The sequence below is a fragment of the Strongylocentrotus purpuratus genome, unplaced genomic scaffold (assembly GCF_000002235.5).
Source record: "Strongylocentrotus purpuratus isolate Spur 01 unplaced genomic scaffold, Spur_5.0 spur5_scaffold_21, whole genome shotgun sequence".
NCBI classification, from domain to species: domain Eukaryota; kingdom Metazoa; phylum Echinodermata; class Echinoidea; order Camarodonta; family Strongylocentrotidae; genus Strongylocentrotus; species Strongylocentrotus purpuratus.
This window is the reverse complement of record NW_022145607.1, coordinates 18725806-18749789: the sequence shown is the minus strand read 5'-3', so window position 1 is coordinate 18749789 and position 23984 is coordinate 18725806. Positions and strand designations below refer to the sequence as shown.

Below are 23984 nucleotides of genomic sequence, written 5' to 3'. Positions count from 1 at the left end.
CAAGTTTTATGAACCCCCTGGATCCACACTTGGAGAGAGTAGAAGGAACACTTACTCATGGCCACTCTCAATAGCCAAGTCCAAGCAGTTCTTCTGGTCAGTGTTGACCAAAGAGAGATCAGCCTTCCATTCTAATAGCAGCTTGACCATGTCAACGTGACCACTGACTGCTGCAAGATGCAGTGGGGTTACCTAGTAAAAAGATAAGTTAAAAAAAGAAAAATATACACAGGAGAGCTTAGCGATCAAGCTCTACAAAACTCCATAAGAGCAGTAGTGGAAAAAGTCAATAGCTCTGGTTAAAAAAAAAATGGATCAATGCATTGAAATATCGCTCAAAGTATAGGATAAGAAACATAATAGCTTTTCTAAACAAACAAAAATAATAAATGAATTAACATTTATCTGTGACTGGAACTAATATGTTCTCTTTTGTAGGACCACTTCTGTGGAACAAGCTACCTTGTAGAATCAGAAACATTATAAATTCTGTTTACCTCGAGCTACACTAACTGAGTTTTGTATATGTTGTATAACATGTACATTTTTTGTGATTTTATTCCTAAAACTATGAATGTAACTGTATTGTATGACCTACATGCATAGTGTATCAAATTTACTGATTATTGAAATGCCTTGAGTGACATATTCTGTCAGAAAGTGCCCTAATAAAAAATCTATATTATCGTTATCAATAATATTTTTGAAATACAAGATCATTACCTTGGCTTTATCTGTTGGATCTACAGTACTGTCATTTTCTAGCAGTGCATAGGCAGTTTTCACCCATCCCTTATGGGCTGCACAGTCCAAAGGAGTCCAGAGCTGCTGGTTCCTGTAATGCAATAACAAAACAATTACCTTAGCAAAGGTCTCACTATCGCTAAGTGCGTGCGCAACATGCATCCGTAGCTAAACCAATCCAAAATTATGTATGATGAAAAGCACATACATGGATATGTAGGTCAAAAAATGAATGTACGGTACATGTATGCCCAATCTGAAGCACATCATATCTTTTAATGCATTAATCAACTGTTATTTAGTGAACTAAATGTACTTCCAGTTAAAGTACTACAGCGATGCATCGCATGAATAGTACACTAATGTATTACCTGCAAGAGGAAAACCCTACCTGAATTCAATATCAGTGCCTGCATCAATGAGAACCCCTACTGTCTTAATAGCCTGTACATAATTTCATAATGCAATTCGGTAATACCAGTCAAAGTCACCTGTCTATAGCGACCGCCCAAGGGAAACACAAAACGTGGCCTTTGTAGACAGGTGGTCTTTGTAGACAGGTTCCTTTAGTACATGTTTCAATGAGAAACTATTTTCAAGGGAAACAAAAAATGTGGTCCTTGTAGACAGGTGGTCACTAAAGCAGGTTTGACTCTACTTGGTAATGTATAAGACATCACTTTGACTTGCCTACTAATAAATAAAGACCTTGCGAGAGGTAGATCCTACCTGGATTCAATATCAGCACCTGCTTCAATGAGAGCCCTGACTGTCTTAGCATGCCCTGCCATGGCAGCCTGGTGAAGAGGTGTGTTGGAATTCTCATCTTCATCGTTGATAGTCGACTCGTCTCTCTTGACAAACTCCAATACGATCCTGCAATCATAATGGTCATGGTAAAAGTATGATAGCGATGCTAATAAATGATTTTAGAGTTAGAACATTGCACATGATGACATTTATATCACTTGTGGTAATAATATACATATAAGGATCATTAGTTATTGGTCACATTAACAGTAGAAAAAACATTAACAGATTTTTTTTTCCCTACTCTGTTTTTGGGGTGAAGTTCACTTTGTGGTGACAAATACTCAGTGGTCAACATCCCCATAAAACAACTTCTAACTTCAACACTGGATCGCTCACTATACCTAGCCCTCAACCACTTCACAGCATTGCAAACCAGACCCTAATCCTAATCTCTGGCAAAATAAAGCCAAGAGTAAATGTAGCAGGATCACTAAAATATCAAACAGATACTTGACTATTGTTAAAAAACTCTGTGGCAAAACAGGGTTAATCATTTCTGAAGTGCCGAGCAACTCTTTCTGAAGTACATGTATACTACACACATTGCGGAACTAATTGCTTTATCATAATCTTAACTTACGCTGTATGACCATTAGCAGCTGCAACATGGATTGGCGTTTCCTCATCCTCATTCTTCCAATCTAAGGCTGCTCCATTGTTTAACAGAATCTGTAATGGCAAAATCAATCAAACATAGCACATCTATCCTTATTACATTAATAATAGGTTTAGTAAGCAAAACAAAACAAAACTAACACAAAACTTACAATGGATAACTTAAAATTGACAATGTATCTCATCTTTGTATCTTTCTGATTGCTGTGTCTCATTTTGATATCTGTCGGATTGTATCTGATTTTACTGTACCCGACCTTGTCATTTTGCCCAGTTTTGCTAACTTTTGTATTACATGTGTATCTTGTAATTTATTGATTTTTGTGCGCCTTGGGTGCCATTATAGGCTGATATGTGCGCTATACAAATCTAAAATTCTAATTCTCATTCTGAAATTATCATATTTCTTTGAAACATCAAAATTACGAAGGAAAAAAAAGAAACAATACAGATGATGAGTTTCAAAATTACATTTTTTTTTATATGTGACATTATTGTGAAGCTTTTGTAGAATCGATGAAAGTGTGAGAATTTCAATGTTTCTGGCATCAGAGCTCTTTCTCAGCTCCTGTATAATATATAATATATTTTTCCATGCAAAGGAAATACAAAAGCTACTAAATAGCAAGAGAGAGACAGAGAGAGAGAAAGGGGAGACAGATATCACTATCATGCATATTGATATTCAGTTCGTACGAAATGAAACTCTAATTATGAACAGAAGTGAACTTTGACCTACCCTAACAATTCCCAGATATCCATTCTCTGCAGCAATGTGAAGCGCTGTGTTGTCATAGCGATCACTGTATTCAAGAATTTTTGAAGCCATCCGATGTTCCAGCAGAGCCTACAGAAAGGAACATTATAAACAATTATATCGTACTTGCAACTTGGTCAGTCAAAAGGAAAACATAACATGTGAAGTAAATATAAAGATTTTAATGTGATAAATACCACCAGGCCTCTTCGCATTGCATGAGAAGGTCTGCTGGTGAATCATTTAATAATGCAACTTTTTCTACCATCACTACACACTCTATGTACTACAACAATAATTATTACTAATGTTGAATGAAATTGCCCATATTTATGTACTGTTGATATCAATACTACCAATACTGTTCTTTTCAACATCATTTTTGATCATTCAGCTTGAAACCTGCAATTCATTGGAAAAAAAAGCAAGAGCAAATCATGACATATTATTATCATTGGAGTAATCTAATTTTTTGTTCTGGGAATAAATGGGAAATTAGGTCGCTATTTTATCAAATCTTATTATTTTGGAGGTGGTCATTATTCTCCTGATATATATGCACATGTGAATTGAATTGATATAAATGGCATTTAACTTAACCCTATGTAGCCTGGGGGAGGCCCCCCCCCCCCCCCCCCCCTCTACAAGTTTATGGACAATCATATGAACCTAACTTTATTGACTATACCTGGAGCGCCTCAGGCTTGTTTTCCTCGGCAGCCCAGAAGAAGGCTGTCTTGTCGTGCTTGTCTATGGCTGCAATGTTAGCTTTCTTGCCCAGCAAGACCTTGATGGTAGCACTGTGCCCAGAACTGGCTGCGATCAGGAGCGGAGTGAAGTTGTCCTTGTCCTTGGCTTCGATTCTTGCACCTCTGATGTTTTATATCATTAAAAAAAGAGAATTAAAATAGTTAAAACATTAATGATGATACTAACTATCAATCAATTTTTGGGCAACAATAGTAATTTCAAAGAGATATATGAATATGAATCGTGGGCAAACAAATTTACATTATCATAAAAGAAAATAAACAGAAACAGTCAGAAAGAGAGATATAGTTGTACTCACAAATAAACCATGATTAGGTATTGTTTGCTATATAGGGGTCACAAGTCGCTATAAGTAATGCAGTGGGACTTTAAATTAAAACAAAAGAAGAAATTAAGTAGAAAGGATTAACTACAAGACTCACTTTTCCAGAAGATGCTCCACAATCTTATGTCTATTGAAAGAGCATGCCCTGTGTATTGGAGTGGCCCTGTCTGCATTGACGCTATTCACATGAGCTCCTTTCTGCAGCAGCAGCTCTACAATCTTCAGGTTACCGGCCACACAGGCTGCATGGAGTGGGGTGCTCCTGTTGTCACGGTGGCAGTTCACGTTGGCACCTATGGTGGAAGAGGAGAATGATGATAATAATATTTCAGGACCAAAGGCCCTCTCAAGGCGCTTTACAGATACATGTATAAATCATTACCCGGTATAGGATTCAGGCTTACCCGCACACAGTGTATGCACATTCTCCATTCCCTGGGGAGCATTCCAGCCAGGCGTCATTTTTACAAGCGCACACTTGCTCATCTAACCACAACAACTTTCGCATCCTACCGGGTACCCATTTAACACCTGGTTGGAGAGTGGCAAATGTAGATCAATGATGATGATGCAAATAATAATGTGATACCCCCTGTTCACACCACCAACACCAACACAATACTGACACAAGAACGTAGACAACAGACGGAAGAAAATTGATGTTACCCGGAATGACCAAGGATATCTGTACAGTGCTTAGAGACATCGTAGAAGTATTAAGCGCTATATAAAAGCGGAATATTATTATTATTATTATTATTATTAAGGATCAGTCGTTTTGGAGAGGGTGTGGAATCAATTTGGCAGTGTTTCTGAGTTATGACAGAGAGGACAAATTAATGAGGGGGACCAGTCATAACAAATTTCCTTGCTCTGTTATAATTATATAAAAATCTTGATTGATTCATAAATATTTGTTTATTTATTAACTCTGCTACAATGTGTCCAGTAAATCACTATGGCTTTCAGAATCTATCAGGTCCCTTTTTAAATCAAGTATACAGAGTGGTACGATTTTTAAAAATATATTAAACTATTTTGAATATAAAATATTAGGGTGAATAGGAAAAACATGGAAAAGCAGTTTCAACATCATTTTTCTCCAAGAATGTGGCAGACCCTTTTAATTCCTTGGTGTCAGGATCCTTTCTGGGAAAAAAATTATATAAAAACACTTTTCCCATTTTTGTTCCTATTTACCCCAGTTCATGGTATGCCATAAATAAATGCAGGATGAAGTCGTTCTAGTTTGATGTGAATTACTATGAATAGACTGAGAAAGTCAATTATACTTACTTTTAGAAAGACAGAGCTCCACAATTTCAAAATATCCACTGTCTACAGCAAGATGAAGAGGGGTGCTGCGGTCACTGTTTACGTCGGTCAACATCTAGGATTAAAAATGGAATGAAAACATTTCTGAGTAATATGATGATTAAAATTGTTTTTAAAAAGAAATTTTCCATCACACATATTAAAGTGATTTTAATTATGTAAACTGCAGTGTAAAGGCCTTTAAAAAGGCACAATAGATTTTGTTTCCCCTTTTTTCCCTCTTACTTCTAACATATTGATTTTTTTCCCCTACCTTTCTGTTTGGTTTGGTTAATAAAAAAAACACAAAGCAGTAGTCCAAGGACTAATTGTACAATGTTTAAAATTTAAAATGTTTATAAGAATAAGAACATCAATAACACATTTATGTCAATCAAAGACCAGTCATTTACAAATGCCAGATTTATGTAACTTGTCATTGACAACAAATTTTAAGAGAAGGGTTCCCTGGAGGGGGGCATAGTGTGATGCCCTGGTTTACCTGTTCCAGAAGCCCCTGACCCTCTCCTGCTTCAAACAAGAGATTGACAATATCCAAGTGTCCCTCTGTGCAGGCAGCATGTAAGGGGGTCCCCAACTCTTCGTCGGTGGCCCTGAGCTGTGAATGTTTCTGGATCAGCATGGCCGCGATGGTGTCACTGCCGTGGGTACAGGCCATGTGAAGTGGGGTCATCATCTGCCCATCACAGGCCTGTTCACATTGACACAAAAGATGACACGATTTATATAAAGTTAGTGTAGTAATTCTAAGCGTTAAATAATTACATTTTCAAACAATACACATTATGATGATAATCTACTAAATGATATACTGTACATGCAGGGATGCCAACCTCTTGACACAAAAAACAGACTGAATATCCTAAAACATCAGATATTTGATATTTTGATTTTTGATGTGAATATAATTGGAAAGTTATTCCCAAATAAATCAATTGGCAATGAGAGTAGTATTTGCATGTAGTGACAATGATCTTTGTCATTGCTTTTACCTTTCATATTTGTTTCATAATTAAAAATTAAAAATATACAACATGCAAATACATGTACATACACATGTAGAAATATACAGAAATATTAATCGTAAACAAGATAGTAATGAGAGAAAAATAGGAAAATGAAATAAAATAAAAATGCAACAGAATTCAAAGGAATAAAATTAAAAGGGTTGGTACATGTAGGAAAAGAACCTTTAGACAGGGACATTCCTTGCTTGAGGGAATTGTCAAGGCACCGACCATGCAGTTAATACTAAAAAGTTGCAGTGTACATATATAAAAATACAAAACATTGAAAAAAACATGGGAGGAAGAAATCAGAAAAATGGGTTAGAACTTAGAAGTGGTGGGGTTTCCTTTTCAAATCTATAGATTTTAACTCACATCGACTTGTATGGTCTTGATACTGAGGAGTTCGCTGGCCGCTATGTCGTTGTCCCTAATGGCCGCCATGTGGAGCGGAGTGACGCCGTAGATGTCCTTCGTGTTTACGTCGGCTCCTTTGGATTCCAGGTAGAGGATAACACTCTCCTGCTGCTCTTCCGTTCCATTGGCAACAGTCTGTTTGAGACGAGGGGGAGAGAAGGGGGAAAAACAGAGAGAGAGTTACGTATACGTACCTGATGTTATTATAGGGAAGGTCAAGTTTTAATGAGAGTTAAAAATGCATGTACATTTAAATGATTAGCTTTCTCACTGTTTTTCATTCATAAATGAAAATATTATACATATGTTGTAAAGTCAGTTGGACCGAGTTGCTCTTGAAAAGCCCGCATACTGAATACATGTACTGTGTATAAACATATGGGTATGTTTTCTACAAATTCATTGGTCCAAAATCACATTTAACAAAAGGAAGAATTTAAGTATTAGGGACAGAAGCCTCAATCCACTACTGGGTTTAGTAGAAAACAAGCCAAATAGATTTGTTTGGAGCTTTGCACTAGATTTGGGATAGGAGGGGGGAGGGGGGAGGGGGAGGGGGAGGGGGGGAGGGGGGAGGGGGAGGGGGAGGGGGGAGGGGGAGGGGGAGGGGGAGGGGAGGGGGAGGGGGAGGGGGAGGGGAGGGGGAGGGGGAGGGGGAGGGGAGGGGGAGGGGGAGGGGTGGGCTTAGGGGGTGGGGGGCTAGTTACAAATAGAGAGAAGGTAAAGTTTTGGTAATAATATTTAGACAAGTATATTGTGAGTTTTTTTTTTATTTTTTTTATTCTTCTCATACAGTGGAAGTATTTTAGCCATGCCAGATGAAAAGGATACACCAAGCAAATACCAATAGTACTTGGACCAGATTTGGAGTGGATAGGTAGGGGTGGATGAAGAGAAGTAATAGAAGTTGGAGGCAGGCTAGAAGGTAGAGTACATGTACTTGTGGCACTAGGTTACCTACGGTTTTGAGCTTTCTCAATTTTTTATTCCAGGTGAAAGATTCAAAGAATAGTAGTGTCTGAAGTTAGAACTCGCACCAAAATTGTCTTCTTAATTTTGGTGTAGTCCCATTAAATATATCCAAATCTATGTTCAGTGCTTTTCACTGTTTATATAGATTTATTTACATTGTACAGTCAAACCTGTCTATAGCGACCACCCAAGGGAAACACAAAAAGTGGCCTTTGTAGACAGGTGGTCTTTGTAGACAGGTTCCTTTAGTACATGATTCAATGAGAAACTATTTTCAAGGGAAACAACAAATTTGGCCTTTGTAGACAGGTGGTCTTTGTAGACAGGTGGTCACTAATTAAAGCAGGTTTGACTGTACTACATTCAGACCGACTACTTGGCATTTTACCCTTTAAATGGCTCTAAATGTAAAGGACAGGATATGATGGAAATATGCAGTAAAGGATCTAAACTAGCCATTTTCTTTCTTTTTTCTTTCTTTTCATGCACAGGAAATGATGAGGTTAGAGTGTGGGTGAGCTTTTAGGATGTAGTTTAATACAGGTGCCATATATTGCTCAATTGATGATCAAGTTTCTTTCTACCTGTACCCATAGACTACACATCTACACTGAACATCTGCATTTTGTACACGAGTGTCAATTTTTTTTTAATTGACTGCTATCCACTGTAGTGATGACCGTTCTTCTTTTTCTTTGAATTATATGTTCAGTTATTTCAAATCCCTTTTCATAACTACGGTTTTCATGTATAAAATTACACATGAAAAAAAATATACATGTACAAATACATGTTCCGGTATACATGTATATACACTGTACATGTACATGTATATTTAAGAAAGTATTGACATGCAATGCACATCGAGTAGAATCAGAATTATTGGTGACTGTGTGTGAAATAAACTGATATCTCCCCACATACCCAAAACATATATTGTTCTGTTTTTGTGCTGAAGAAGTGCGCCACACTGACAACAGGCAGAACAAAAGTTATATTTCCCATATAATGGAAAAGATTTGGTCGGTCTGGAATCAATTTGGAGTCTGTTAATACCATGGTGACTAAAGTAGACTTGCCAAAACATAACAAAGCCTCCATGTGTTTAACTATTTCCTGTATACTTCCTGTTGTCAGATTTAGATTGACAGTGACTTTTTGTCATTTTCCTCATTCCTTGCTCGATGGGTTGAAAATACAGTAAATTTGAATGTTCATAATGGTTTGTTATGGACTGCATTTTGACATTCCTCACATATTTTAATTGTTGTTTTTTTTTCAATCCTACACTGTACATGCATTTTGGGGCTCTAAATTTCCTATCGACTATTCTTCAGTTTAACTTTATAGATACAGCAAATGTCCCATTATTACCCAACACTTTTGGGATTTAAATATTTGCTAATTGTTACATGTGTCTAAAATTCCAAAGTACAGGTGTAATAAATAGTTGTACAGTAGTTCAATTTGTTAAACATTCTATTATGGAAGAACTAGTCTACAAAGGTAAGTAAGAGGGGAAATGTGTTTTTTGTCTGCTGGAAATATATTTAGAAACAGGAGATGGGGAGAAAAATAAATGAGGTTGAAGATTTACAATGGATGTCATCAGAAAGACCATGTAATCTCTTTGAGATACTTTGAGACATGGTGAACTTTCTGAGATTACCAGAGCAATATCACTCATAGCTCTCCCCCCCCCCCCACACCCGTAATAGGGTACGATGCACTATTCAACATTATGAACATGGCATACATGCAATCACACTCAAGTAGAGAGCATTGAATGAATAGCACAGTATGGTATTCCAATCACCGACTTCCATGTATCTGAGCAATCATCCCTATCAAAGCCTGATTGATCGATACAAGAGGTATTCTGCTTTATGCAAAATTCATCAGGCTTTTTGTATACACTGTTAATGTACATGTAGCTGTACAAATACATGTTTGAAAAACAGCCAGTAAATGATATATATATATATATATATATATATATACAGGACTACACGTACAATGTACATGTTTATCATGTCAGCAGGCCTTTATGATTTATCATTCTGTTTGTCTTTCCTACATGTACATGTACATGTACCTGCACATGTAATATTCCTAAACTTCACTGAATATTCTCCTGCTTCTCCTGTTTTTGAATACACTGGACTCTTTCCCTCTTTATTTGTCCTAGCTCACTATAAAACTCTTGATTCTTTTATACCATTGTAAGTTGAACAAAAGTTGTTGAAAAGGTAAGACTACATGTTGTACAGTGTATACATTGTGTTTGTTAAGCCAGTTTTTCCTCTGTATACTGAAAAGCATGAATTGCATATGAATTAACGACCTAACTGAGCATTTCTTAGTATTTTATCCAAGTAGGCCTAATCTTCAGGAGACCGATTTCATGGCTATTATCAATATCACTTCATGTACAATGGGACCAGCCCCTAAATCTAGAGCCATGGCCAACGGTTACCGTATAGTTTAGGCTATCATATGTACAAGCATAAATGTACATGTACTGTAGGACCTACATGTACTGTACATGTAAATTGGAAAGTGAAAACCGTGAGAATGAGTCTTTTTTGTTCTCTTTCTTTCTTTTTCTTCCTTCTGTATGCTGAATAAATAGCTGATTAATCGCAAATAGAGTACAATGTAAATTTACTTTGCAAGGAAGAACAGACCACACCTTTTTTGTGTGTAGATTGTATTCATTGTTATGCATAGTATGGACTTTATTTGCACCTGAAAAAAACTCACGCGGAGACAAAAGGCACCATACCAAAGTCCTTCAGAAAGTCCTTCAGAAAGTATAAGTTATTTATCTGTTTCATGGATTGTCAGTGAGTCATGGATGATTGCATTGCATCATTTCCTAAACTGAAATAATTGAAATTCAAAATGAAACTAAGGGCGTGTTTATGCTTGATTTTGAAGGTAGAATGAGCGATTTGTAACGCTCATCGTAAATGCTCATCGTAATCGCAGTTCCACGGTGTACTGTTCATGCTCACTTCTCTGGCTCCTCCAGGCAATTCTCCGTGGGTGGCCTTAATTGGTCTTTCAGCTGGATTCGCAACCGTGAAATGCGCATGCTATGTAGACCATGGTCCATACGTAAACCCACTAGAGGTCAGTGCGTTGACCCCATTTAAACGCGTTTACAAATTGTAAACGCATCTTTTTGTGAGTTTACGATCGGCGATCGTGATCGCCGTTTTTCGGTGATTCTACAAAAGTGAGCATGGACGCAACCGTGTTTTAAACTAAACGCGTAACAGATGCCTGATTCTGGCCAGAAAAAGTGACGCATAAACACGCCCTAAATGTAATAAGGGCCTACATGTCCATGAAGATGTACATGTTGTTTAAATATAAAAACATCTTCTGGGCTTTTCACACACCTGCACTATCATAATAAATTGAATACCATTTATATTATATTCAAAGACTTAAGCATCGGTCACAAATGCCATTCTGACGTACGAACGATTTTCAGACAATGGAAATTCCGGAAGACAATGGAAAAAAGGGAGATTTGTACGAAATTATCCTTCGTACATACGTTTGTGACCGTAGCATTACATACATGTAGACCTGTACATGTTAAGAGAATCCTACTTCTTAGTATGAAAAAAACTATTACAAAAATTAGTTATAACAATAATAATAATGGTAATAACAATAATATAATAAATTACAGGTATATCAATTTATATTGCCAGGAGTTACATGTACATGTATACTCAAGCAGTCATCCAAATACATTGTATTTACTCTTTCAATTGAAGAGATTCACACCACTTGGCTATTTACAATACAGATGCTTGCATAACCTTGGCACAATTGTAACCCAAGGTATTTTGTGATGAAATCTAGAATTTAAAAAAATCTTATACTGTATTATGCACCCTATATTCGGTCAATATGAGAATTATTTGCTTTCAGTTTCATTTTTGTTTTTTGACTTGTACATGTAATTTCAAAGCATTGCATTGATCTGGAAGGAAAGAAAGAAAAAGGATTGTTGAAGTTTGCCAATATAAATACAAGGTACCTTAGTTGAATTTTCTTTCTTTGAGGAAGAGATGGAGCTGTTTCACATGTAATGATAATTCTTTCTGAATCAAAGAATCTGAGAAGTCAAAATATAATGAAATTAATGCTTCTATACAGATTTATACATGTATTTATTTACTTTTTTAAAAGTTAATGTGTTGAATTTGTTAGAAATTATAGACAAATTATACAAAATTCCTTTATACATGTACATGTACTGTAGCAACAAGCCAAGAAAGAGGATTTAAATGTGATTTCTGATTATCTAAAAATCAAGTCTACATAGTTTGAAGAAGAAAAAAAAGGATTAAACCATAACATATCCATGGCTGACCACAATAAATACCTTTCTACCTTGAGGATTCTAAAGACAGGACATGATGAATATGTTTGGAATGACAGAAAATACAAATTTCCTTAGCAACAAGCCACTAAAGAGGATTTTAAATAATAATAATAATAATTGTAAATTTATAATGCGCAGTTTCTATATGTATATACTCAACTGCGCATGACATAATGATAGTAAAAGGAACAATACAAATAAACATTTAAAAGTTAAAATCGATGCTAAGGGGGAACCTGTGTATGCTTTACAATGAAAATGTCTATGTAAAACTTTCCTGAAACAGATAGGTTTTCAGGTTATTTTTAAACACATTGATTGATGATGCATGTCTAATTGTGGCAGGGAGACTATTCCAGAGTTTGGGTGCAGCGCTAACAAAGGCGCGGTCACCTAGAGTAACCTTTGTTTTACAAGGTGGAAGACTCAGGAGCATGGTATCATGGGAACTACGGAGCCTGTAGGACTGGGTGGGTGATTTTAACGTCAGGAGTTCACTGAGATAAATGGGGGCCAAGCCATGGAGTGCCTTATAAGTAAGGAGGAGTATTTTGAATTTGATTCTCTGGCGAACTAGAAGCCAGTGCAGATCATGAAGTAGTGGGGTTACATGAGAGAATTTGGGGGAATTGCAGATGAGTTTGGCACATGCATTTTGTACACGTTGTAATTTACATATCTGAGATTCTGGTAAGCCAAACAGTAGTCCATTACAGTAGTCCAATTTGCTTGTTATAAAGGCATGGACTAATGTAATGATACATGTGCGAGTTAGGTATTTCCGAATGTGACGTAGGTTGTACAGATGATAGAAGGCTGCTTTGCATGTTTTGGATATATGGGTCTCCATGTTCAACTGAGAGTCAAACCAGACACCAAGGTTTTTTGCAACCACAGACTGCTCGACTACAGTATTTCCGACTGTTATACAATTTATATTAAGTTTTGACACTTGCCTAGGTGTTCCAATAATAAGAAATTCAGTTTTGCTGTCGTTGAGTTTCAACTTACAGCTTAACATCCACCTACGAAGATCCCTTAGACAGTGTTCAAGAGCTGAAACACAGGACTGTTCTTGTTCCCTGACTGGGCTACATGAAATGTATAACTGGGTATCATCTGCATAGCAGTGACAAGATATGTGCTGAGAGTATGCTTTGATGATAGCAAAAAGGCGACTCGAATAAAGGGAAAAAGGAGGGGTCCGAGCCTGGAGCCTTGAGGAATACCCCATCTAACATCGAATTTCTTTGAGGTGGTGTTACCAATTGATATTTGTTGCTCCCTATCGCACAGGTAAGACTGTACCCAAGATAAAACAGAATCTGTAATCCCAAAATCAGACTGTAGTGTTTCAGCTAGTATATTATGATCGACAGTGTCGAAGGCGGCACTGAGATCTAAAAGTACAAAAAATGTAACTTTCTGCTGGTCCATTGCCATAAGTAGGTCATTCTTAACTCTTAGTAAAGCGGTTTCTGTACTGTGATACTTTCTATACGCCGATTGTGTTAAAGGGAAAAGGTTGTTACGAAGGAGGTGATCCTGAATTTGAGCAGTGGCTGCCCCTTCAACCAACTTCGACACATATTGGAGATTACTTATTGGCCTGAAGTTGCTGAAGTTCATTTCAGAATTGGGTTTCTTTGGAATAGGTCTAACCAAGGCAAGTTTCCAACCTGAATGAAACTTGCCATTATGTAATGACAAATTTATGATTTGTGTAAGCACAGGTAGTAAGGTATCTAAACATTCAAATATGCTCTCTAAGAATCAAGGGCACACATTTTGCAAATAAGGATTTAACCAGAGAATATCCATTGAATTTGTTTGGAATTAAGACAAATTCCCATAGCAACAAGCCACAAAGAGGATTTTAAATGTGCAATCTGATTTTTAATTTTTGATATTTTAAATAGTATTTGGAGGTTTGAAGATGTTCATGTGCATGAAGGCCTATTCACAATTGTCCAAAAATAAAACCACAGCCAAGTCTGAACGTCTATAACAAGATGCACGTTTGAACATTGTTTCAAATGAAAACGCAATACAGAATCTGCATCCCGTTTTAGTCTGAATGGCATATCGTAGGAAAAGTGTACAACTGGGTAGGGCTTTCTGTGAGGGCGCACTAATAATTGGCCAGATTTTTTTATTCAGTGACCTTTTCAAATATACAATGTAATTTAATGTGATGTTTCTCTATGATGTTGTTTTCTAGTCTGTACCATTCTTTCATTGTAAGTTGATTCTTTATACATGTATATGACATTTCTTTTAACACAAGTTTCATATAAATATCAATAATATCTGAACAGGATATGAAACATACATGTACAGTAACTGTATACCCTCATTATAAATAACACCTTCACCTCCACCATAATAAAAAAATAAACAGTAAATGCACACTTCCACCAAATCACTTCCACCAAATCACTTCTGTCTGTTTTGATGTGCCAATAAAATGCTCTTCATGACAGTACATGTATTTGCAAAGTGCATGAACCTTTCCTGTGCCAAGGTGATCTACAAAATGTATATAACGGTACATGTAATGGTTTCTACATGTAGTTGAACTGAATCAGAGACCTAAAACAATGCGCTGTAAAAAAAAAAATCTACAATTCTATTCTAAGTTTGTGGACACCTACAGTACATGGAAAAACACATACACCTGTAAATGTAAATCTCTTAAACCAGTGTTTATTTGAGGTGTCCACAAACTATGATTTATCACTTTATTGCAAAAGGCCCAATATTTCTATGAAGAATTATGTGGACAGTACACCTCAAACTCCATACACCTGTACATGTACGTACATGTACATCCCAACATGAAATACAGACTAAATGTACACTTTTCAAAATGAACTCCTTATCCCTTCGACTACATTTGTACCGTGCACACCACTACAATGTGTACACAAAATGCAGGAAAAATGCTACATGTACAATGTACCAAAGTACAAATTTAAGATTAAGAATTTGAATTGTCTGGAAACTGAGAATGTCCATTAACCGTAAAAATCTCTACAGTGAACATTTACATGCTGCACTAAATAATTGGAAATTTATACAAAATCTACCTTTCTAGCTACATGTAGCTTGATGAACAGATTTTATGTACATGTATACATCATGAATATAGTTTGTAATGATTTGTAATCTACTTTTAATATGCAGCAGGTCTTGCAGGGTGAACAATTCTAATTCTATCAACATATTGATGTTATTTAGTATTTATTTCTGTTTGCGAAAGGATGATCCAATGGTACAACTTTTAGAAAGAGACTTGCATGCATTTACAACTCAGAGTGTAACCAGTCTGTGAATGAATTTTATTTTTTAGCACATTGTCTTCTGAGAGCCAGTAGGGTGTGTTTTAAAGCACTTCACACATAAAACCACTGAACACAATGGTAGCTTTAGCAAATGCATTGGCGCGACGCATCCAGAACACTACAGTGTATTAGGTGATACCAATAAAATTTTAAGCTCCTGTTTATGTCTGAATGACAGTTAATAGGTGATAATGATATCACATGTAATAAACCCAATGAATCCTGAATTCTCTCATTTCTATAGGCTTTCATACAGGAGCCACCTACAGTACTCCCCATAGGCAATGGGTTAAAGGGTAGGCCTAAGTCCACTCCAAAAAAAAACTCATAAATAGAAGCAGAAAAATAAAATTTTGATTGGTTTATCTGATTTTTCTGCTTCTATTGAAAGTACAGTGTACGTGTAAGTTATTTTGGGAGTGGACTTGGACTTTAACCCTAATCTAGGTAAATGTAGTTAATGATTAAAGTATTTACCAGATTCATGTCCTGGCAATGTATTTCTTTGCCACAACTTTCAAAATTACTCTCTTTTTTGCATTCCGGATGCATCTTATCGCGCCACTAAATTTTGCCGAGCTACCATGCAGGGACCCATTTCACAAAGCCATTTTTCAATGACAAATGACAAAAGTCAGTGACAAATCTGCTGATAACCAATCAAAAGCAAGGATTTCAGTAGCTTATAACAAAATCTGTCATTTGTCACTGATGACAAGTTTTGAGAAACGCCCCCCCCCCCCCCCAGAAGTTCACATTCTTCAGGCTCTCATCAGACAGTGTGCTTTATAAATTGCAATAGAGGGAGGTAGAACAGATACCAGGTTGTGTGCACAATACATTTGGGAGACAGATTATCAAAATGTTTGGCATTATTACCTCATCATAACCATTTGGAACATCACCTGTGTGCTAAAATGATAAGAAACAAAATATCACACAAGCACAAATACATTTTGTACATGTACAGTGAATGAAGCACATGTACAGGGTAGGGTAAAATGCAACAAAACATTCTTAATGAATAATGATATAGAACAGGCAAGCACAAAACTTAAAAGAGAATAAATGTACACAATACTGCATGTGCATGGTTTCAACTATCAAGTACATTGTATTTTATAAAACATCCATTTGAAGTTAATTTTTGAAAGTCAAAACAAGCAGACCATAGGAAAAGTAAACATGCCCATTATTTGTTCTCTCTTCGGACCTAAAATATGTAATTTAGTATAATCCCACAGAGCATACAGTGTAAGTTTAAAACCCACATTGTATTACTTCATATACAATTATCTTAATAATCTATTTACACTGTACGTAAAGCAGGTCCTCTGTGCAACTCAAAACACTAGGCCATACGCAAATTCAAAAATCTATTTATTCTTTTCTATTTATCGAACAAATATTCTATTGTCGTGAAAATATGCTTTTGTATTATGAGCCTCCCACAGATTCATACGTGACACAGCTAAGATACAGGTTGCAGCTCACAGGTATTGAGATATTGCCTGCAGTGCCACACCTACTTGTATACCCTCTTGTACCTTGCACCTAAACACAAATTATGCATTACGAAAATACCTATGAGATAGAAGGGATTTCACTGTACACATGATGCAGTGTATGTTTATACATGGTTTATTAATTTGTTCAGCATTTCTTCTTTCTCAAAACTGTTCTCAAATAGAACTAATTTTATGATATTTGATAGTGATACAAATAGGCAAGGGATACTGTAAGTACAATATATAGTATAAAGTAGGTGTCTTATCTCACTATAGTGCATAATGGAAGATACAAGCAATGCATCATTGCTATTAATAGCTCACTTGGTATCTAGAGCCTCCCACACTATGCAATACTCACTGGTAATAATGTGTCATGTTGATATTGGGCCAAACATACATGTACATCACATGTACATTAAACACACGTACTGCACGTTGCAAAAGCCTAGCCTTTTATACTTTCTTTGAAATTTTGTATTTTGGAGGGATAGTAGTTAAACTTAATCATCAACCATTCGCTTATTTTTTCTTTTTCTTAGAGAAGATGCTCTGTATACTAAAAGGAGCAATTTCCTACAATGGGGTTTTCTGAATCCATCCTATTTTATTTGTAATGTTTGCTTATTTTGGATCCTACAGTTGCTGAATTTTCTTTCTATATATTCAATACGTTTTTTCACACCTGTTTCTATCATTTAAGACATGTAAAGCACAAAGAGCAAAATAAAAACAAATTTTTCGAAGGCAGTTCTTCTCTCTAGACTGAAGATAAAATCAAAGCACATTCAATGAAAACACAAGCAAATACATTGAACATTACAATTTACAAATAATTAAAGAAGGAATTTAATGTTTTAAAAAAAATGTATTAATCCATGAATATGTATGCATGCAAACTTACCGCATCTTCACCGTCTAATGAGCCAGCATATTTGGAATGTTTGTACTTGCAAGCAAAATGAAGAGGGACCATTCCTCCTTCTCCTTTCCAGTTAACATCTGCAAGAATATGGGCAATAAATGAAAATACATTCAAGTATTAAAGAAAAAACAACATCGGTGACTTTTAAAGCCCCCTAGCTACATGTACTTGCTCTCTCTACTTCCCAAATCGGTGCCTGTTGGTCCCCCATGATCCTCTTTTTCTTATGTTAGTTGAGAGCTGAGTTTAATGAGAGAGAGCCACCTGTCAGTGACCTCGCTGTGTGGTCTAATCCCTTCTGGCCCAGTAGTATTGACGGTCTTTAAAATTTAAATCCACTGAAGATATACATTGTATGTACACTGTACATTCAATATGCATCCATTAAATACAAAAAATGTATACATTTACAGCTCACGTGATAGCATACAAATCATCCCCACATTGGGAGAAAATAAGACTTTTCATGTTAAGAAATACTTTTCAGAAATAGTCATTATTTATACATACTGTGTATTTGAAGCTACATGTATACAGGAATGTACACCTGTATGTACATAGTAAACATATCTACACCGCAAAGATGCGGTTGAGGTAAATTTCTACATGTATCTCATATACATGGACGGAAGAACATAAAATTTGAAAATAGTTGCATATTATTAAATATAAGTTCATCTTGATTAGTATTTTTCGGCCTCCACCAATGAAGTGACCTGAGGCATTATGGTTTGGGTTGTCCGTCTGTCTCTGACTCATTATATTTTAAGAACCGACCGATCATTTTGAAATTTTGTTTGAAAAAGGGGAAACATTAACTGATTGATTTTACAGGAACAGTTAAAGTTTATGAATGCAATTTCGACCAATCAGATGGCTGGATTTCTTAAGTGAGGTATATAATATTTTTTATATACCACAACATTTAGTAACAGTTCATTACACTACAACCTCGCGATATATGTATATTTAGCAATATTATTTCAGACTTTAACATTATTTTTTTTGCTGTTTTCTGACTTAGACTTATGGTTACCGGTATTAAAAAAACTTATGACATGTTTTTGTTTCTTTTACGTTTAAATTTTCATTGAAATAAGCAGAGTCACTCATCACTATTTTGTTTCACTCTAACTTTGGCTTTCTAGCTAGGGCACTTGAAGAACTAATCACAATAATTTACATTTTCACAGTCTCATGATATCAAGATCTCTGGATTAACTTTAAAGTTTCTGAAGTGAACATATCATCTTTCTTTTCCAGTTGATCTTATCTGATATTTCTGCCTTTTCCTTTGTCTTTGAATGTAATGTTTTACACTTACAATGTAGTCATCTTCTTTTATCTGTTTTACTCCTCCTTGTCGTTTTGTGGTTGTTTATTGTTTTGTAATATTGTCTTTTGTTTTCCACTTTAACCGTACAACGTAACTTAAAGTTAATAGAGTTTCATGTGAACCTCTCTATATATCTTACCTGCTCCATTGTCGACCAGCATCTTGACCACAGGGAGATGATTATATCTGGCAGCATAATGTAATGGACTGATTCCATTCTCATCAAGGGCATTTAAGGCTTTCTTCTTACGCTTTATAATCTGATTTATCAGTCTCTTTAGAGTTATGGCGTCCCCATCACGAGCAAGCTGTAGAAGAAAAAGAAAAGTAATAGTAAAGATGAAACAAATAAAACAAATGTGGGAAAAAAGTTTGTGGAAGATTTACAAGACACAATTAAGCATATTTTTTTAATTTAATTTGGAGATAAACACAATGTGCTAACTATCAAAACTAACTTAATTAATATAGGGTGGACTTCCCCTTTCACAGGTTACATTTGTAATTTTGTATAGTGATCATATAAAAGAAATGTTATTGGGAATTTCATCTGTAAAGTGTGAGTTTTATATCTGTATGTACGTGTAGTGAACATGTGAAATCTGAGCTGTCAACTTCATATGCATCACTGCATACTGCACATGTACTGTACACTGTACCATGTAATTGTACACACGTGCAGCACCAGTGTATTGTATGTGTTGAGCCAAATCAATCAGATTTCCTCTGAGCCACACCAAATATCCTGTAATTACCCGCAATTACTTGTACCGGTTTTACAAATGAATCCTTCAATATCTTGTGCACGAGCTGACAATGGATTCCAAAGGCAAATTTATGATCCTATGAAGTGTACATGTACATGTATGATCACTCCAGATTGTAACATAATGCTATGTACCAGTACATTGTACATAATAATAATAATAATAATAGCCGGCAGCCACTGAGCAGCGCCAGATCGACATTGCTCTATCCCTTATTGTTGAATGCCAAACAAGGTAGCAACAACTCCCATCTTTTAACGTCTTTTGGTATGACGCGGTCGGGGTTCGAACCCACGACCTCCCGGTTGTGAGGCGGACGCCCTACTGACTGAGCCAACACTCCGGTACTCCGGTACATGATGTATACCACATTGAATTAAATAATAGAGATGTTAAACAATCATGAGTTCTAATAATATTTCATATTAAATGGTGCATTTCATAATTTCATGGGAACTGACAAATACAATGTAATTTGCATTTTACAAAACAAAGCGTTTGTTTACAATGTACTTTTATAGCAGATACCAAAGGACAACACAGATAATACAGCCTCAAGCATACACTGTGCCTACAGTATGTGTATGTGTTTAGGGTATACTTTTAGTACTTGAAGGGCATGGTGCACAGTGCACTCTATCTATTAAGGACACACCCTCTGAAAGCTGTACATGTGCTGTACATGTACATTATTTATGTCCATGGTTACAGTTACAATTTACAACTTCAAGAGATGTTAAGGGTGCAGCAGATAAAGGGATGTACATGTACATGTAAATCCCCTAAAGTAGATATTCTTTGATTTTTAAAACTAACTTTATTTTCATTATTGCAAAGGTGAAACTTTGATTGGACAAGGTTATCAAAATTCAATGCTTGGAAACATTTGAAGTAATGATTATTATCAATTACAAAATGTTTATTATAAATATAGCCTGGCATAGCACCTGAAGAGCTCTCCGAACGCAGGTTGGACATGATTTGCACAAGCAGACGATGTCCCATGACATCTCACACATTTTCAGTGCCTGTTAAATCATCTTCTCTTGAGTTCTTTCTCTTACTTCACTACCGTCAGGCTACATTTGTAAATGTTATCTATTATTTCCTAAACCCACACATGGTACAGTTGTACCATTTTGATGAAAAATGCAGCGATAAAAAAAATGAAGGAATCTGTCGCTTGTAAACAAAATAACACGCCATTGTATTTTCAGCTTCATACACGGTATGTTTGGCGTGACAAGACGGATCACATGCCGTCCATGCTATCATTCATCGTCGTCTGCTTGGGCAGTATTGGTGCATTATTTGACGTCATTAAAACATCATTTTTTTTTTGGCGAATTTCTTGTTTATCGCTGATCTATGCTTTGGAGGTGGTTTTATTTGTATTTTAAAAAATCACCCAATTTGTATTTGACCTTAAACTTGAACGAAGCCATCTGTTAGCTTTAATACCAGTTTCTAGTGATATTTGTGATTTTCTTTGAATTTCATGATGTACATGTACACCTGGGCATCGTTTCACAAAACCGTTATAAGTACAAGTTTGAAGGTATTGCATTGAAATGTTCATTAACTTTTATTACACATTTCAATAGGATGTCAGTGAATTTGTACTTGTACATGATGTACTGTATGCGGTTTCGTGAAATGCTGATAAGCTGAACAAATACATGGTAGTGCCACTTTAACTCTTTCCTCCATGTAAAATGTACATGTAGGAGAAGTCTATATAATTCAGCCCAATATTTAAATAAACAAACACGTTTATAGTACGTAACTTAGTAGGGAGGCCAATACCAAAATCAATCAGCCAAGGATGAAGTCTTTCATCTACGGCCCAAGTATAAAAATACTTTTAAAATGTTGGGGGCTACTTTTCAAGCTTGCTTGCATAAAAATAACACTCTTTAATTTGTTTTGCATTGAACTCTAGACAGTCTATTCAAAATTTGGGGGCTCTTTTGGGCATTTCGGGGGCTAATTCGCCTCGAGCCCCCATGTATTTTTTTCCCTGCTACGGCCGATCGGTAACGAAACGGAGTTAAGTCTTTAGTCAATTCTGTTTATTGCTACGGCAGGCAGCCAGTGAAAACGAATTTGTCTGATAAGTTATGAAAATGCAAGCATTACTTTAAACAAACAGAACTTTTTTATTCCTAGCACATTTTTCCTGATTGATGTGTCATATGAAAAGGCAGGAAACAAACTTTCTAGAAATGCAATTTTCTCTTTGCAATTCAGATGTACTGTCCGCCAAATGAATTTTTGGTACCCTTTCTTCAAATTGATTTTAACCACTCATGCGTGAAATATGCATCATATGAGTTGCCTCAAATGAAAGAGAGGGATCTTAGCTACATAATGTAAGCTTTACAAATATGTGTCATTATATTAATTATAATTGTGATTAAGTTATGATAAAACATCGATAATTCTCAGTTTCCTTTATTCTGGGACGCGTTGTTAGACCTAGTCTAGATCTAGATCTAGATCTACAGTATATAGACTAATCCCAATTTATGTTTGTATTTACATGTATTTGTAAAGTGGTCAGAAAAAGTGGTCTTGCATTAGTCGCAATCAATGCCAGTAGATCTATTACAGACCTGATGAAGCGTCACTCCAAGATCTTCTGAGCTTTCCCAATGCCGGAGCACTGTTGCAGTAGGTTGAAACTCTTCTTGACCAGTACCAGCAGGCCTGTAATCGGGCATCGTAACTGAACGTCTGTTATGGTCGCTGCCCGTTCTGTACTTTAGCTCGTACGTTGTATCCTTTCGCTCCAACTCCGACATTGTGCCTTCTTCGTTTCCACTCTTCTGCTGATCAGGGGCAACTTTTGAGGACCGCAGTGTAAATGGCGGTATAACAACACGACTGGCACTCGCAACACTAGCTTCACTTGGAATCCGGCATATATTTTCAGGTTCTCCGGAAACAGATTTATCAGAAATCTGTTCTTGGGCTTGTTCTTCCAGTCTAGTTCCTCGACGAACTTTCCTTAATTTCCGAGACTCTCGCAGCGGTGGCAATGCTGAGGTTGAGACGTGTGCCAAATCTTTCCCTTCACCTTCACGCACAACCGCAGGCAGTGCAACTGAGGGCTTGATTAGTATAGCAGACTCCACTGTCTCGTCTGTATCGACACAGTCCAAATAGTCGAAAGAATTACGCTTCTCCAGGGTGATTATTTTGCGTCACAAACTGTATACAAAAGTTTCACGTCACAGCTGAGTGGTTAGTAGGAATGGGTTAAAGGTCCCCCTTTTTACGATAACACTGGCACTGTCGCTCCTTCACGTGCACACACAATATCCAAGCTAGCTAGCCATATCTAGTAGTTATCTTGGTAATCCGATTGCGCATGCGTACAGTGCGATAATGCACGCTTGATTAATTAATTTAAATGACAAATTCGGAAACACCTGTCATGCAGCAGAACGAGATCTACAGTAGTTCATAAGCTCGCGATTACGCAAAGGGCGGCGATTTCTTTCCATGACCGGGGAGCGGGGCGAAATGTGATCGAGAGGGGGGGGGGGGGGGGGGGGGGGGGGGGGGGGGGGGGGGGGGGGGGGAGGTGACGGAGGTGACTATTATCAGGGATATGTGAGTTAAAACCCCTCAGAGGTTTCTGAAGTTTTGGTGTATTAAAAATTACATTCCTTAGCAAAACTATAGTATAAAAAAACAAGCAATATACTTTTTTCACAATTCACTTTTACTTTGCCGGTAATTAGTGTGCTGTCGGCAGGGTTGTAAATAAATATAGGTAAATTTTAGTAAGAAGGCCGCTTGGGCACGGATGGGATTTCTAGTTCCCACTCCATGGGTGGGGGGGGGGGGGGGGGGGGCACTCAGATTTGGTTTGGACAGGGGTACGCAGCTGATCGAAGCCTCGAAACCCCTACCCATTTTTAAGGGTCATTTG

General features: G+C 36.6%; 1 protein-coding gene across 3 annotated transcripts in view; it reads right to left on the bottom strand.

Annotated features, from left to right (window-relative positions):
- The window catches only part of LOC593338 (transient receptor potential cation channel subfamily A member 1 homolog), a 48825-nt gene that overhangs the window by 16310 nt on the left and 8531 nt on the right, over nt 1-23984 (bottom strand). Inside the window, exons 1-13 of one of the 3 annotated variants that reach the window (XM_030995238.1) lie at nt 22660-23368; nt 19417-19585; nt 17921-18018; nt 6743-6919; nt 5842-6051; nt 5322-5415; nt 4123-4318; nt 3618-3801; nt 2912-3019; nt 2138-2226; nt 1474-1620; nt 724-835; nt 56-192 (exon numbers count right to left, since the gene is read on the bottom strand). In XM_030995238.1, coding sequence (XP_030851098.1) covers nt 56-192; nt 724-835; nt 1474-1620; nt 2138-2226; nt 2912-3019; nt 3618-3801; nt 4123-4318; nt 5322-5415; nt 5842-6051; nt 6743-6919; nt 17921-18018; nt 19417-19585; nt 22660-22848 — 1910 coding nt within the window. In that variant the 5' untranslated portion in view covers nt 22849-23368. Of the gene's footprint in view, nt 1-55; nt 193-723; nt 836-1473; nt 1621-2137; nt 2227-2911; nt 3020-3617; nt 3802-4122; nt 4319-5321; nt 5416-5841; nt 6052-6742; nt 6920-17920; nt 18019-19416; nt 19586-22659; nt 23369-23984 lie in introns of those variants that run through there. The other 2 variants (XM_030995240.1, XM_030995239.1) reach the window with 2 other exon arrangements.